This window comes from Acartia tonsa, chromosome 12 (assembly GCF_053477335.1).
Source record: "Acartia tonsa isolate MP-2025a chromosome 12, ASM5347733v1, whole genome shotgun sequence".
NCBI lineage: Eukaryota > Metazoa > Arthropoda > Copepoda > Calanoida > Acartiidae > Acartia > Acartia tonsa.
In genome coordinates, this window is record NC_137271.1 from 35,271,746 (window position 1) to 35,286,227 (window position 14,482).

General features: G+C 36.7%; 2 protein-coding genes across 2 annotated transcripts; both read left to right on the forward strand.

Annotated features, from left to right (window-relative positions):
• Positions 1-1,271: 1,271 nt before the first annotated feature.
• LOC145333066 (uncharacterized) lies at positions 1,272-10,304 on the forward strand. Its single transcript, XM_080178211.1, has 6 exons — positions 1,272-1,407; positions 1,636-2,402; positions 2,610-7,327; positions 7,660-7,746; positions 8,233-8,580; positions 8,919-10,304. The coding sequence occupies exons 3-6, from the start codon at positions 6,040-6,042 to the stop codon at positions 9,728-9,730; spliced, it is 2,535 nt and encodes an 844-aa protein (XP_080034337.1). The 5' UTR covers positions 1,272-1,407; positions 1,636-2,402; positions 2,610-6,039; the 3' UTR covers positions 9,731-10,304.
• A 411-nt stretch (positions 10,305-10,715) lies between these two features.
• LOC145333067 (uncharacterized) lies at positions 10,716-12,595 on the forward strand. Its single transcript, XM_080178212.1, has 4 exons — positions 10,716-10,796; positions 11,022-11,153; positions 11,658-11,768; positions 11,963-12,595. The coding sequence occupies exons 1-4, from the start codon at positions 10,717-10,719 to the stop codon at positions 12,045-12,047; spliced, it is 408 nt and encodes a 135-aa protein (XP_080034338.1). The 5' UTR covers position 10,716; the 3' UTR covers positions 12,048-12,595.
• Positions 12,596-14,482: the final 1,887 nt, after the last annotated feature.

Below are 14,482 nucleotides of genomic sequence, written 5' to 3' on the forward strand. Positions count from 1 at the left end.
GGGATCTCATATCTCCTATTATACTGTCTGGATTAGGTAAGTAATTAATATATTGTGGATTTGAAAGGGTTGGGTTGGGATAAAGTTCTTTTCATATACAGCATGACCCTCGAAAAGGTATTTTTTAGGATTGGCAGCCTATATTTCAAAGGATATCAAAATATTTGTTTTACATCAATTGACAGCCCAGATTTTTAAAGCCAAAGTTTAGGAAACCATTCAATAAACAAATAAGAAAGAAAACTAAGTTTACAATTGATACTTTTTTCTATTGCATACATATATAAAAATCTGTCTTACTGTATACCAGGACTTAATTAATACCATAAGTAAACCTAGTTTTTACCACTTTTACGGTAAAATTTTACCAGCCTTTACGTTTTATAAATCAGTGACTACAATTTTAAGTCTAAGGTATTAAATGCTATTATTATTAATTCTTCTTTATTATTTCAGGTTATTCTTCAACAAGGATTTCAGTGTTATATTGCCAGTCAGCATATTTGAGAAGACGAGGAGGCGTCCCTACAGTTACAACTTTCTGGATAATGTTACCCGATTCATCAACAAACTAATTCAAGAAGGATTACCTGGACATACCTTTCAATGTAGAACCATCATCCACGATGCCGTTGCCAGAGCCGATGTATTCGGCATTCTTGGCCATGGATCAAAAAATGGATGCCCACACTGTGACCTTCCAGGGATGGCTTTTTCACAGACTTATCTCCGTCAAAAGAACTTGGTATTGTTCGAATCAATGAATGTATTTTACCCCAGTGACAGTCAAAATATGGGTACGCCGAGGTCTGACGAGAAATTCCGCAAGTTAGAGGAAAATAATCAGAACATGAAAACCAGTTTTTCTGACCTTGACCCGAGCTTGGATTTAATACAAGATACCCCCAGTGATCCGATGCACGCGTTGCACCTGGGCTATGTAAAGAAAGTGATGACGTACCTGAAGAAAGGACGTAATAGTTATCCAGAATTGGAAGAAGAAGACTTAGTTCAAATGGAGAGAATTACAGGGATGTACTGCATTTGACTAAAGAAATGACGCGTAAAATAGGTGTTTTCTTCGCGCATTTCTCGGCACTGCGATAAAATTCTGCATTTTTAGATTTATGTCTATTACACATTATTTGTACGCCTTGTTATGCCGCTTAAAAGAGTGTTAGTTTGAAAAGTTTAAAGAACTTAAATTTTGAAAATTTTCTCCTTATCACCCATATTTTACCATGAACTGCAGTAAATGAAATCAATGATCAATTGAAGCTTGTTGGCGATTTTGATCGCGTTCCCCGTACGTCCATCATGCGCCTGACAGAGAAGAAGCTAGCCCTCAATTTGAAAAGTTCTGAATTCAAAGTACTGGGCTTCTACCATATGATATTTTATGCAGAGGTAGGTTTTTACCATATTATAATCTTTTTAGAATTTAAAGCTTATTTCAGTTTCATTATATTGTGTAGCAATAACATTCTTTTTAAATTTGCGCACGTGTGCTATATTATATATATAATTCTATTGAGGAGGGTGGACTTCCAATAAGTATATAGGGCGAAGCCCCTAGAGGCTAGGGGCGAAACAGCTAGTTTTACCTTAAATTATTACAATGTTTTTTTTTTCCAGTTGGCAAATCTTAAAGATGAACAACGTCTGATATGCAAGTTTTTATTCCACATATTGCGCAGTCTCGAAGAGCATATAACAACTGAACGTGTGGCTGAGCTCAAGACCATGATAATGGTCCTGAACTCAAAATTGGCGGAGATGTACGGCGAATCGTGCTTGAGTTACAATACTCACATGCTTTACCATATGCCGGAACATGTCCGCCGATTTGGACCATCCATGGCGTTCAGTTGTTATGCTTTCGAAAGTGCCAATCATGTGATATCAACTTACATCCGAGGATATAATTTTGGCCTTAAAGAGGTTTCAAACAGGTAATACTATTTTTTTTTAGTTGAGTTCCTTTGACTTTTAGTTTTGGTTTCAAGAAGTGTCACTTCTCCCCCCCCCCCCACTCTTTACAAATTTTAATGTAATTTTTAAAAATGTAACATAACTTTCTTTCCGTGTATTGCTGATCAAACACTTAAGCTATAACGATTTCACCAGCAACATACCTTTCCGTTTAACAGCCATTAATGACATAAATGACATATTTAGATTGTTGATATTTCACACAGTGAAACCGTACATAAATGAAAAGCTGGCTGTCAGGGGAACAAGGAATGCCAACAAACGAAAGTTCGAAAGTAATCAATTCTATACAGACTGCCAAGACCTCTACTTTGTCCCAGACTGCCGTCGTGATAAAACAGTATGGTTGGTCCACAAAGTGAGGACATTTTTTCCGGCATACACCTTTCCTGAAGATTCCAGAATAATAGGTAGGGGTGTATATTTTGCACATGATTAATTGTTGTATAGAAATATTTCATGAACTATACATTTCATCTAATTCCTTTTTAACCTACCACAATTTATTTGTAATTCTCTTATCATGCCAGGAGGAGAGTGTGGTAAAGGGGGGGTCTAGGAAATATGAATTAAGTTTTATGGTTTTAAACACTGAAAATATACACCCCTGGTATTAGGAGTAGGCAAGACTGACGATCCCGAAGACTATAGCCATCCTCCAACACAACTAGCCTCCAACCTACTGAAGTACAGAGTAGCACATATCTCCGTACACCTGTTGCATCAAGATGTCTCCATCGTAATTCCTATCGGAATTTAATTTTGTACATTGAAAGCAGAGAAAGGGGGGGGGGGGAAATGACACTTTTTAAAACCAAAACTAAAAGTTCCATATTGTACCCCTATAAAACAACTGCCATGCAAAATGACAGATCTGTAACTGTTTCTTTAGTTCAGTTCCTTTGACTTTTAGTTTTGGTTTCAAAAAGTGTCACTTCCCCCCCCCCCCTTTTGTTATAATATGTATGTAAAATGTTGTAAAATTCAACTGAAGGCCCTTCCCTCTTTATTTGGAATTTATGTGAAATGTACTTTAAAATATTTTTTTCATTAAAATTATTTTTTATAGCTAATTTTAAAAAAGGCATTTCAACTTAATTTAGCAAAACCCTACCTTTTTGGCCATCGATGGGTATGAAGTTAAAGTGTTATAAGTCTAGTCTGTAATTTGAAAGAGTACATGTTTGCAATTTAATTTAATTTTACATAAAATTTTAATTTCTGTCTACACATTTCAGATTTAAAACTATGCAAATTGCCCATGCCAACGACCTGGATAGAACAGCGTAATTTCGACTGGCAATTGACCAAGCTAGATCCCAAAATGACAAGGACTGGAAAGAGTGCTAGTTCTGTAAAGGTAAAAATTATATTTAAGGCCTAATTTACTATTGTACAAATTGCTGCTACCCTTCGCTCTTAAAACTTATAAATTCGCATGTTACCGGATCGAAAGGAAAACCTTATCGGTTCATGCTTAACAGACCACAAAAGATTATTGACCAAGTATAATTATTTATTAATTTTCCACAGTGTGTTTAACATTTGATATTAGTAATTAAAATTCTAGGGGCGTAGCCACTGCTATCTAATATCTTATTATGCATTGTAAATACAACAATTATTTCTTGTTTTAGAACAACAAGCCTACTGGAGGTGGCAAACCTAATGGAAGTGCCAGAGGTGGAAGTGCCAAAGCTGCAAGTGCCAAACCTGGAAGCAACAAATCTACTGGAGGTGGCAAAGGTACAACAGCAAAGGTAGGATTTTAAGTTTTAATGTTATCGGTTTTTGGTTTGTTGGTGTTTTGTTGTTAAACTAAACTTACTAACATGATGTCTGTTTGTGGGTTTGTACCAACAAATCTCGTTAACCGTTGAACAAATTGGGTCCCTCTAACCATATAACTTAACCTAGCATAACCTAACACAGTCATTTTGTCGGGAGAGGGGGGGGGGGAGGGTAAAGTTTTAAAAAATAGAAGAAAAAAATTAGGATAATGCCGGTGTTGTTTAAAACTATAATCCTCGGTAAGTAATGCTTTACAATAATTATCTATATTATTTTTAGAACACAACTAGAACCACAACATCTCCAATAAGGCCAATAAGGATTACCCCACCTCCATCTCCACGGCCACGGCCACGGCCCCCCTCCGCGAGTCAACGGACCGCGAGAGTTGTAGTTCCTCCTGCAACATCATCACGACCCCAGTCCCAGTCATCACGACCCCAGGGATCATCTGCCCCTTCTGGTGAGATGGAAGAAAGCGAGGTATTATTTTTATTTCATTTTGTCATCCAGAGGATACAAATTACAATTATTTAGGATATATATCGACTTAGCCTGGAAAAAATAACTTGTAAGATTTGACTAAATTTTTGGTAAACATTGACCAATAAAAATTTACCTTGTAAATTTTTACAAACAAGTTGGTCAAATTTTACCAAGTTGATTTTTTGGTCAAAGTCCAAAAATCTGGACTTAGCCTAAAAATTTACCTTGTCAATTTTTACCAAAAAGTTGGTCAAATTTTACCAAGTTTTTTTGTTTGTCAAAGTCCAAAAATGATGGAAGATGCTTAGGATCACTTGCTCTTGTTTGTGGATAGTCTTCTTTTCTACCACGTAGTTTTTAAAATACCAAGACTTGAAAATATGTGGTTTAATATGTTTAATTTTAAGGATTTGTTCACCGGGGCCGTTATGAACCAAATTCAGAACCAATTTCAGCAGCTACGTACTTTCTTCACCTCACACATGAAAAATCAAATAGAGCCCATTAATGCGTCCATCAGAAACTTGGCAAACAAATCGTCCACAAACCATGAATTACTGAAGAATGAAATCAAAGACCTGCAAGACAGTGTATCAAGAGATATGGCTGAAAATACTGTAACGCTGACAACAGAAATGAAGAAAACCGGAAAAATAGTGGAAACCTTGGTGACTGATCTAAGAAGACTGACCAATGTGGATGAGCAACTTGAAGAGGAGGCGAATAAAGGGCCTAGTGAGAATCAGGATGTTGTCGTGGACCGTATTTTCTCACCAGAATTTTACAAAGAAAGAATACAGAACCATGACCCCTTGAAAAAAGATGGTTATATGCGAAGAGAAGAAATTGTCTTTTTCATCCAAAATTTCGATGACTCACTGAAAGTGGATAAAGGCTGGCAAACCTTACTGAAAGTATGCAGAGACACCATCACCTTCCTATATGTCGTGTTCGAGCAGTTCACCTTTGACGCCCGCATCACCGCTGCCTTTTGGACTGCTCCGGAACTTATTGATGACGAAACTGGTAAGTAAATATTATTTTGTAAATTTGACATGATGAGAAAACGTTTAAAACAGGGAGAAGGGAGGTGGGGGCAAGGGAAATAAACCGAATAAAAGGGGCATTCCTATTCTTGCTAGCAGGTGACCATGTACAATAATCTTTTTATATATATATTTTATTTGTGAAAATAAATCTTGTGCAGAATATACACCCCTGGTACAATAATAAACATGTACCTATGCATAGTTAATTCAAAATTTCATTATTATTTCAGTGGAACGTTTCTTGGATCATTGTAAGTTAGTGCTTAACGAGACGTACCTACATGAAGCTATCCCACCAAATTTGTGGAGAACAGGAACCTATGTGTCTTCAAGCGACCTTTTTCTAGTGAGGAACCACGTACAAGCTTGTAGGTAATTCAATTATTTATCGCATCTATTCCGCGTCTATTAAATGTGAAAGTGGTAGTTTCACAAAATGCATTTCAATGTTCTTTAGTTAAAAAAGTAGTTTCACGAAATGTTAACTGCATATTGTATTCTTGTTAAATTGTTAAACTACATTTCTATGGCATATGTTTCAAAGAATTTCAATTTTGTACCATGTATTTTTTTATGTGGCAAGACTTTTAGTTCATCTTTTCTTGATATATGTTATATGTTATATATTGAGACTGTTTTGATATAAACCCTTTTTTTATCTAGGTTCAAGCGCAATTTCGAACACACTTTTACCAAGGACGCGACTGGTTTTTGTGAAAATATGAAGAGAGCCGAAGATTATATGATTCCTAATGATGATCCTGTCTGCTGGAGGTTATTTCGAGCGCTGGTAACGCGAAAACAAGAACGCGCATTGTCAACCCCCCTCTACAAGTTCGAACAGGTTTTTGAACTCAAGCCAAGCAAGGAGACAAGCAATAAGAAAGGCAAGAAAGACAAGAAAGACAAGAAAGACAAGAAGGAAAAGCCACAGAAACGATCAGCCTTAGAGATGTGTGAATTGTATCTGGCCCCTGCAGAGATACAAAGAATTAAGCGGCGTATTAAACCGAAGACAATCACAACTTCAACACCAGGTGTTACAGCCGAAGACAAGAAATTTTACTACATGTTAGGTGGCCACTCAATGGGTTGCTTACCCCACGAAGTTCAAGGAAAGAACCAGATTTACTTGAAAAGAAACAATGACAAGTCGAGTACTGCATTTCAGATCAAAAATTATGCAGACATTGGGAATGCAAAGAACCCCAAGCAATTTTTCAAGACAGTCCATAGTGATAAGAAGGTTATAGCAAGAGCTGTAATGTATTATACGTACGCCACAATAAATTTGAAACCAGAAATGAGTGAAGAACAGACAAAGATTCACAATGCCAGTGAGAAAGCAACAGTAATTTCCAGAAATAGAAAGATCGGAAGAATGAACACCACTGCTGATGAATCCACTGCTGATGATTCCACTGCTGATGATTCCACTGCTGATGATTCCACTGCTGATGAATCCACTGATGGTGAAGACAATGATGGTGAAGGCAATCATGGTGGAGGCAATGCTGTTGAAGACAATGATGCTGAAGGCAATGCTGTTGAAGAAAATGGTATGGAAAACATTGCTGATGAAGAAAGCAACAATGGTGAGCTTGTAATTGATGACGGAGGCGACGACGTTGAAATGAATTCAAATGATGATCAGATTGGGAATGAGTTTCGCATACCACCCGCGGAGAATCCAGCAGTAACTCCAGAACCAGTAAAGCAACCAGTAAAGCCACGTAGGTTATATGATGATCCAATTGTCAACAGCCAGTCCAATAATAAACCCAAAGTAAATGTATTTGAAAACATCACAAGCTCCAAAAGGAAGAAGCATGGAAAAGGAAAGGGCTCGAAAAAGTCGAAGAAGATAATTATTTGTGAAACAGACGATGAGGCCCAAAATGTGGGAAATCTTGATGATACAGTGCCAATGCAAGATGATGAACCACCACCAAACTTTCCACCACTGCAAAGACAGAAAGAATTTTATGGACGAAATAATTCAATCACAGGTACATATTTGTTGAACATTAATTATTATTTATAAGTTTTATCTTTCCTCGTATTGTGTATATACTGCACAAGATTTTTATTCCTCTGCTACTAATTTTTTTAAAATTTTTCTTCCCCCCCCCCCCCTAGTTTTTTTTCACCAAGTAGGGGGAAAATGGAAAAATATTTAAAGAACTCTATGATTTATTTATTCTATCCCTCCTACAACACATTTCCTTTTAAAATTTTTTTTCCACCAAGTAGGGGGGGTGGGGGGGTGGAAAAAATGTTTTCAGTACTTGCTTTTTGTTTGGAAACGTATAAAATTAATGTATAAATTAATTATTTACAGGCAACAGTAACGAGAGACAGGTGACTGGAAAGGCAACAAGTGTCGTGGAGGAAAGCAGCAGTGATGAGAATGATGAGGATGCCGAAGGTATTGTTATTTATAGTTTGAAAAACGTAGGAACTGTATCACCTAAATTTAAGTTTATTAATATTTTAGTTGAGAAGTAGTCTTAGATAAAAACCCTGTGCATTAATTTTGTTTTAAGGGAAACTTCGTACAGGCCCTGACAGGGTTTTAGGCTAAAATTTGTATGGGCGCAGCCGCTATCTATAATACTAAGTAGCTTAATGTCTGTCCGGCCGTCAGAAGCTTAAGATCTCAGTAACCACTGAATCGATCGAGGTTACGGTAAAATTTTACCACCTTTTAAATCGTATAGGCTGGTAAAATTTTACCATAAAAGTGGTAAAAACTAGGTTTTTTATGGTATTAATTGTGTCCTGGGGATCGGATTCTACTCTTCTGTGTATTGGTCCTGCGGTGATTTTAAGCTATTTCCTTGGAGGGGGGGGGGGGGGGGGGGGTTGGGTAACATTTATACTATTTGAAATAATGACTATAATAATTATTTAGATGATGTGCCGATCATTCCAAAGAAGAACCGGGAGCGAAGGCAAACCGCATTGGAAGCCGAAGCAAAAACCAAGAGAAGTTTACAGCTGGACTCAAATGAACCATCATTCGAGGTGGATAACGAAGATGACAGAAACGAGAGTGACGAAATTTTGGAGGTTGAGGACATTGAGGGCAAGAATGACGGCAAAGCAAGTAAGGAAATTCGGATACATCCATGTGGAATAATATTACCCAAACTTGCCATTATAATTGAAAACCACCTGGGTCATTATGAGGTTGTTGCAGTAGGCTCAAATGTTTCTATACACAACCAAAGGGAAATTTTAGAACTCATCAACATTGACGGTAAGTTACAGGTCTTAATGTAATAAATGGGGGGGGGGGCGAAAGTGACACTTTTTGAAACCAAAACTAAAACCAGCCGAATTTTTTTGGGGCTTTTATTGGCGGTTCTCGGCGGTGGCGACGCCGTTTCTTCACAGTTCCATATTGTACCCCTATAAAGCAACTGCCAATGCAAAATTCCCCCTTTTATCTTTGATTGGCATATAAATATAGGGTAAAAAATATTGCTTGTTTTCATTTGAATCTGATTAATAGTAACTAATGTTCATATAGGTATGGAAATAATATTGAAGCTACAATTATGTACATTTGCTTTAACATTTTTTATTTCTTTGTAGGAGAAAAAGCAAAGTGGAAAAAAGATGGAGAAGAAGGTGAATTAATTTCTGACATCAAAGAAGAAGCACCAGAAAGTGATGATACAGATCAAGGTCATCAATCAGACCCAGACACTGGAACTGGCAGTAGTAGTAGTAGTGAAGAAGAAGAAGTTGAACGCAGGCCAAAAGCAAAAGTGGCCCAAAAGCCAAAGCCTACCAAAGAAGTTCCTAAACGTCCCAGAAAACAAACAACATTTCCATCAACGAATCAAATTGAAGCGGTGTTGTACAGAAACCAGAGCAGAGCAAGCACGAGCAGAGCACAAAATTCAAGCCGGGATTATGCTGAAAGTTGCGCAGGCACATCAAATCCTGATGAAGACGTAAACCCAGAACCAGGTTGTAGTTATAGTCAACTCAGTCCAGAGCCAGGTTGTAGTTATAGTCAACTCAGTGAGCAACCTAACCAAATTAGGATGCAGCAAATGTTGAACAGAACAAATACACATTTGCCCGATTTCGGCCAGCGTGGTGAGACTCGGACAAGAAGAGATGCCAACAAACGAGTAAAGGCCAACATGAAGAAGCAAAGATTGTGGGAACAGGGAATCAGGCCTGAAGATGCTGAGTTAGAGAAGAAGAAAAGATCAAGCTCCAGACCACCACAGAGAGCAAGTTCTCAACAATGTTCTCAGAACATAAACAATTACAGTATCTTTGGCAGCTACATTACAGCTGATTCGGGAAAGGGGTGTATATTCTGCACAAGAAATATTGTTTGTCCACGGCTAAAAATTTTTAAAATTTACAAATGTTTTCAGTTTTCTTAATTATTACCTTTTTTTCTTTATATTTAATGAAATATAATATACATCCCTGTGCAGACTTGGAAAAAATATTACACATCCGAACCATGTAGAATATACATCCCTGGCAGAATGGAGACAAGTATTATTCGTCGGAACTTTCGTCTGAAAACGAAGTACAAGACGAAGAACAAGACGAAGAACAAGACGAAGACCTGATAGGTCCCAGTCAATCCCAATAATTCCAGGACTTTACGTATATATATATTTATATGTAATTTTTTTTTTATTTCATAAGTTTCATCTTCAACTTTTTTTTATAATATCTAGAAAGGAGTAGTTTCCCAAAATGCATTTGAAGTTAATTTAGTGAACCGTATATTTGAACCTGTTTAAATGTGTTTAAACTCTATTTATATGGCATAAATTTGAAGAAAGTTAAATTTTCTACCACGTACTTTTACCATCTTAACAAAGAAAAATATGCAATTCACAAAATTAAGTTCAAATGCATTTTGTGAAACTACCCCTTTCCACCAATTAAGTTTAATGAGCTTAAAGTTAAGAGCTTAAACTGAAAATTTTTTGTTGTATAATCTGTCGCATTTTTTGTAATTCAGTATATAGCAGTTGTAGTTTACCCCCTAAACTAAGGAAAAAAAGTATTCACAACTAGCTTTTGTTAATTTTATATATTTGTTTAATTTTGTATATAAATATTATATATATGACAGTTATCGTAGGGAATGTTTTAATTAATACGGTGGTAGATTTCCATGGTAAAATCCGTAAGGTTTATGTGCTGTAATTAAAAAAGAGAACGTTTCAAATTTGTATTAACTTTTTGTAAATGAAATTTGTCTATATACTTGTTTACAATATAAGATATACCAATATGTGATCTTGCTGGACCCTATTATATTAAAATTCCCTACGTCAGTTTTTTGGACATTTATTCATGAAAATTTAATTACCAGTGATAATTTGTTTCTTTTCAAATTTAATATAGAATGTCCGACATGTCAGCCGCAGCAGCCGACTTAGAGAGAGACGAACAGCACGAAGAACAGAAGCCGGAAACCACAAGTGGGTGAGTAATATTTTAATATGTATAAAACGAAGTAGAATGATGTCTGTCTGTCTGTCTGTCCGTCCGTCCGTCCCTAGCTATATTTTGGTAACCATTCATCGAATCGGATTCGACAATCCATCACAACATAATTACATAAATACATATTACATATTTTTTGGTAATTACTTCTTTGGGCAAAGGTCCGATTACCTGGGATATATAATATATATTTATATATTTCAGTGATAGCGAAAAAGAGAAGAACGAAATGAGTGTGTCTGAGCCTGAGCTGCCTGCTAAGCTGGCTGACCTGCCTGATACCCCTCCTAAATCGTCTGATACAGAAGATTTGAACCTAACTTTGGATTGCACTACGTAAGTTTATTTATTTTTGTTACCATTCTATTTCTGTTCGGAAGGTGGTAGTAGCCGGATTGAAAAGAGTAGGATAAACATTATTGTTATGGCGAATAATTATAGTTTCATTCAGGGGTGTACATTACGCACAAGATTTATTTTGTTCCCGTGGTACAAAATTTTGTATTTTTTTCCCACCTATTTTTATCTCACCAAGTAGGGACGGAAATGGAGAAATATTGAAAGAACTAAAATTTTTGGTCCTACCACACATATTTTAGTTATTTTCCCCCCACCACCTGAACAGGGGATCCCATATAGGATATACACCCCTGATATTTCAAATTAGCAGCTACGCTAAACCCTCTAATATGAAGTATATCTCTTAAAGTTTCTTTTGCCACTCCCTTCCCTTGCCGGTACCTATGAGAAGAACCCGATCTGTTCAGTGGTTATCGAGATCCTTCGGTACATAAACACGGACATCCTGTTACTTTATTATTATTTTTTTTTATTTTTCAGGGACGACGATGGATGGGAGACAATGCAGAAAATAAAACAAGACCTTGGGGCAGCAAAGCAAAAAATTGCTTCTTTGGAAGAGGAGATCGCTTGTTTGGAAACACAAACAAAGTAAGAAATTTTTTTCACTTCTTTTTTTTGTATTTAATCCGGGCGACTGTGTTGTAAATGATTTTTCGGTACAGACAAATTCACCTTTATATATTACAAAACTAGCAAGTATGCCTCTAGGGGTAAGGTGGGAGGGGTAAATGTGGACCAAAAAAAAGTTTACTATTTAATTATAATATGATTGCTTAATTCAGGGAGCAATCCAAGAGATGTCCGGCGGCACAAAAGGATGACCAGAAGGTCGGACAAGCCTCTGTTATGGAAGGAGAAGCAAAGTAAGATATCCTATTATATAAAGTAGTAAGCGTTTTTTGTCTGTCCCGAAGGATAACCGCTAAACCGATATTGTTCTCCTTTAAAGTGAAGCTTCTTATAGGTCCTGGAAAGGTTTTAAACTATTTTTGTGCAGGGTGTCTTCACCCCCTCCCCCAAAAAATATTTTTACTCTTCTGAAACTCAAATTTAAAATGGGAAGATGTTGATTTTTCCCCTTCCAACCTTAAGTGCCCCTAGAGGTTTCTAGGGGCGTAGCCACTAGTTTCTTTTAATATTCTTTTTTCATACTTTATCCGGGCGACTGTGTTGTAAATGATTTTTCGGTACAGACAAATTCACCTTTATATATTACAAAACTAGCAAGTATGCCTCTAGGGGTAAGGTGGGAGGGGTAAATGTGGACCAAAAAAAAGTTTACTATTTAATTATAATATGATTGCTTAATTCAGGGAGCAATCCAAGAGATGTCCGGCGGCACAAAAGGATGACCAGAAGGTCGGACAAGCCTCTGTTATGGAAGGAGAAGCAAAGTAAGATATCCTATTATATAAAGTAGTAAGCATTTTTTGTCTGTCCCGAAGGATAACCGCTAAACCGATATTGTTCTCCTTTAAAGTGAAGCTTCTTATAGGTCCTGGAAAGGTTTTAAACTATTTTTGTGCAGGGTGTCTTCACCCCCTCCCCCAAAAAATATTTTTACTCTTCTGAAACTCAAATTTAAAATGGGAAGATGTTGATTTTTCCCCTTCCAACCTTAAGTGCCCCTAGAGGGTTCTAGGGGCGTAGCCACTAGTTTCTTTTAATAATCTTTTTTCATACTTTATCCGGGCGACTGTGTTGTAAATGATTTTTCGGTACAGACAAATTCACCTTTATATATTACAAAACTAGCAAGTATGCCTCTAGGGGTAAGGTGGGAGTGGTAAATGTGGACCATAAAAAGTTTACTATTTAATTATAATATGATTGCTTAATTCAGGGAGCAATCCGAGAAATGTCCGGCACAAAAGGATGACCAGAAGGTCGGACAAGCCTCTGTTATGGAAGGAGAAGCAAAGTAAGATATCCTATTATATAAAGTAGTAAGCATTTTTTGTCTGTCCCGAAGGATAACCGCTAAACCGATATTGTTCTCCTTTAAAGTGAAGCTTCTTATAGGTCCTGGAAAGGTTTTAAACTATTTTTGTGCAGGGTGTCTTCACCCCCTCCCCCAAAAAATATTTTTACTCTTCTGAAACTCAAATTTAAAATGGGAAGATGTTGATTTTTCCCCTTCCAACCTTAAGTGCCCCTAGAGGTTTCTAGGGGCGTAGCCACTAGTTTCTTTTAATAATCTTTTTTCATACTTTATCCGGGCGACTGTGTTGTAAATGATTTTTCGGTACAGACAAATTCACCTTTATATATTACAAAACTAGCAAGTATGCCTCTAGGGGTAAGGTGGGAGTGGTAAATGTGGACCATAAAAAGTTTACTATTTAATTATAATATGATTGCTTAATTCAGGGAGCAATCCGAGAAATGTCCGGCACAAAAGGATGACCAGAAGGTCGGACAAGCCTCTGTTATGGAAGGAGAAGCAAAGTAAGATATCCTATTATATAAAGTAGTAAGCGTTTTTTGTCTGTCCCGAAGGATAACCGCTAAACCGATATTGTTCTCCTTTAAAGTGAAGCTTCTTATAGGTCCTGGAAAGGTTTTAAACTATTTTTGTGCAGGGTGTCTTCACCCCCTCCCCCAAAAAATATTTTTACTCTTCTGAAACTCAAATTTAAAATGGGAAGATGTTGATTTTTCCCCTTCCAACCTTAAGTGCCCCTAGAGGTTTCTAGGGGCGTAGCCACTAGTTTCTTTTAATAATCTTTTTTCATACTTTATCCGGGCGACTGTGTTGTAAATGATTTTTCGGTACAGACAAATTCACCTTTATATATTACAAAACTAGCAAGTATGCCTCTAGGGGTAAGGTGGGAGTGGTAAATGTGGACCATAAAAAGTTTACTATTTAATTATAATATGATTGCTTAATTCAGGGAGCAATCCGAGAAATGTCCGGCACAAAAGGATGACCAGAAGGTCGGACAAGACTCTGTTATGGAAGGAGAAGCAAAGTAAGATATTTCTTTTAATATTATTTTTTCATACTTTATCCGGGCGACAGTGTTGTAAATGATTTTTCTGTAAAGACAAATTCAACGTGTTCCTTTATTTATTAAAAGCGAGTACTAGCAAGTACGCCTCTAGCTGGGTAAGGTGGAAGGGGTAAATGTGGAACCAAAAAGTTAACTACTTAATTTAAATAGATTATTATATATATATTGTTTAATTCAGGAACAAAACTGCTGGCTCTCCAGAAAATTCGGATGAGAACGAGGTTAAGGAAATCACTGTTATGGAAACACCAGCAAAGTAAGATTTTTTTAAAATTGTTTTTACTA

Bases quoted from the DNA above. Each gene is read 5' to 3' on its own strand.
- LOC145333067 (XM_080178212.1), top strand. From the start codon at position 10,717: ATGTCCGACATGTCAGCCGCAGCAGCCGACTTAGAGAGAGACGAACAG. The intron at 10,797-11,021 runs GTGAGTAATATT...TATATATTTCAG, and splicing joins AAGCCGGAAACCACAAGTGG to TGATAGCGAAAAAGAGAAGA. The intron at 11,154-11,657 runs GTAAGTTTATTT...TTTATTTTTCAG, and splicing joins CTAACTTTGGATTGCACTAC to GGACGACGATGGATGGGAGA.
- LOC145333066 (XM_080178211.1), top strand. From the start codon at position 6,040: ATGAAGAGAGCCGAAGATTATATGATTCCTAATGATGATCCTGTCTGC. The intron at 7,328-7,659 runs GTACATATTTGT...AATTATTTACAG, and splicing joins ACGAAATAATTCAATCACAG to GCAACAGTAACGAGAGACAG. The intron at 7,747-8,232 runs GTATTGTTATTT...ATAATTATTTAG, and splicing joins GAATGATGAGGATGCCGAAG to ATGATGTGCCGATCATTCCA.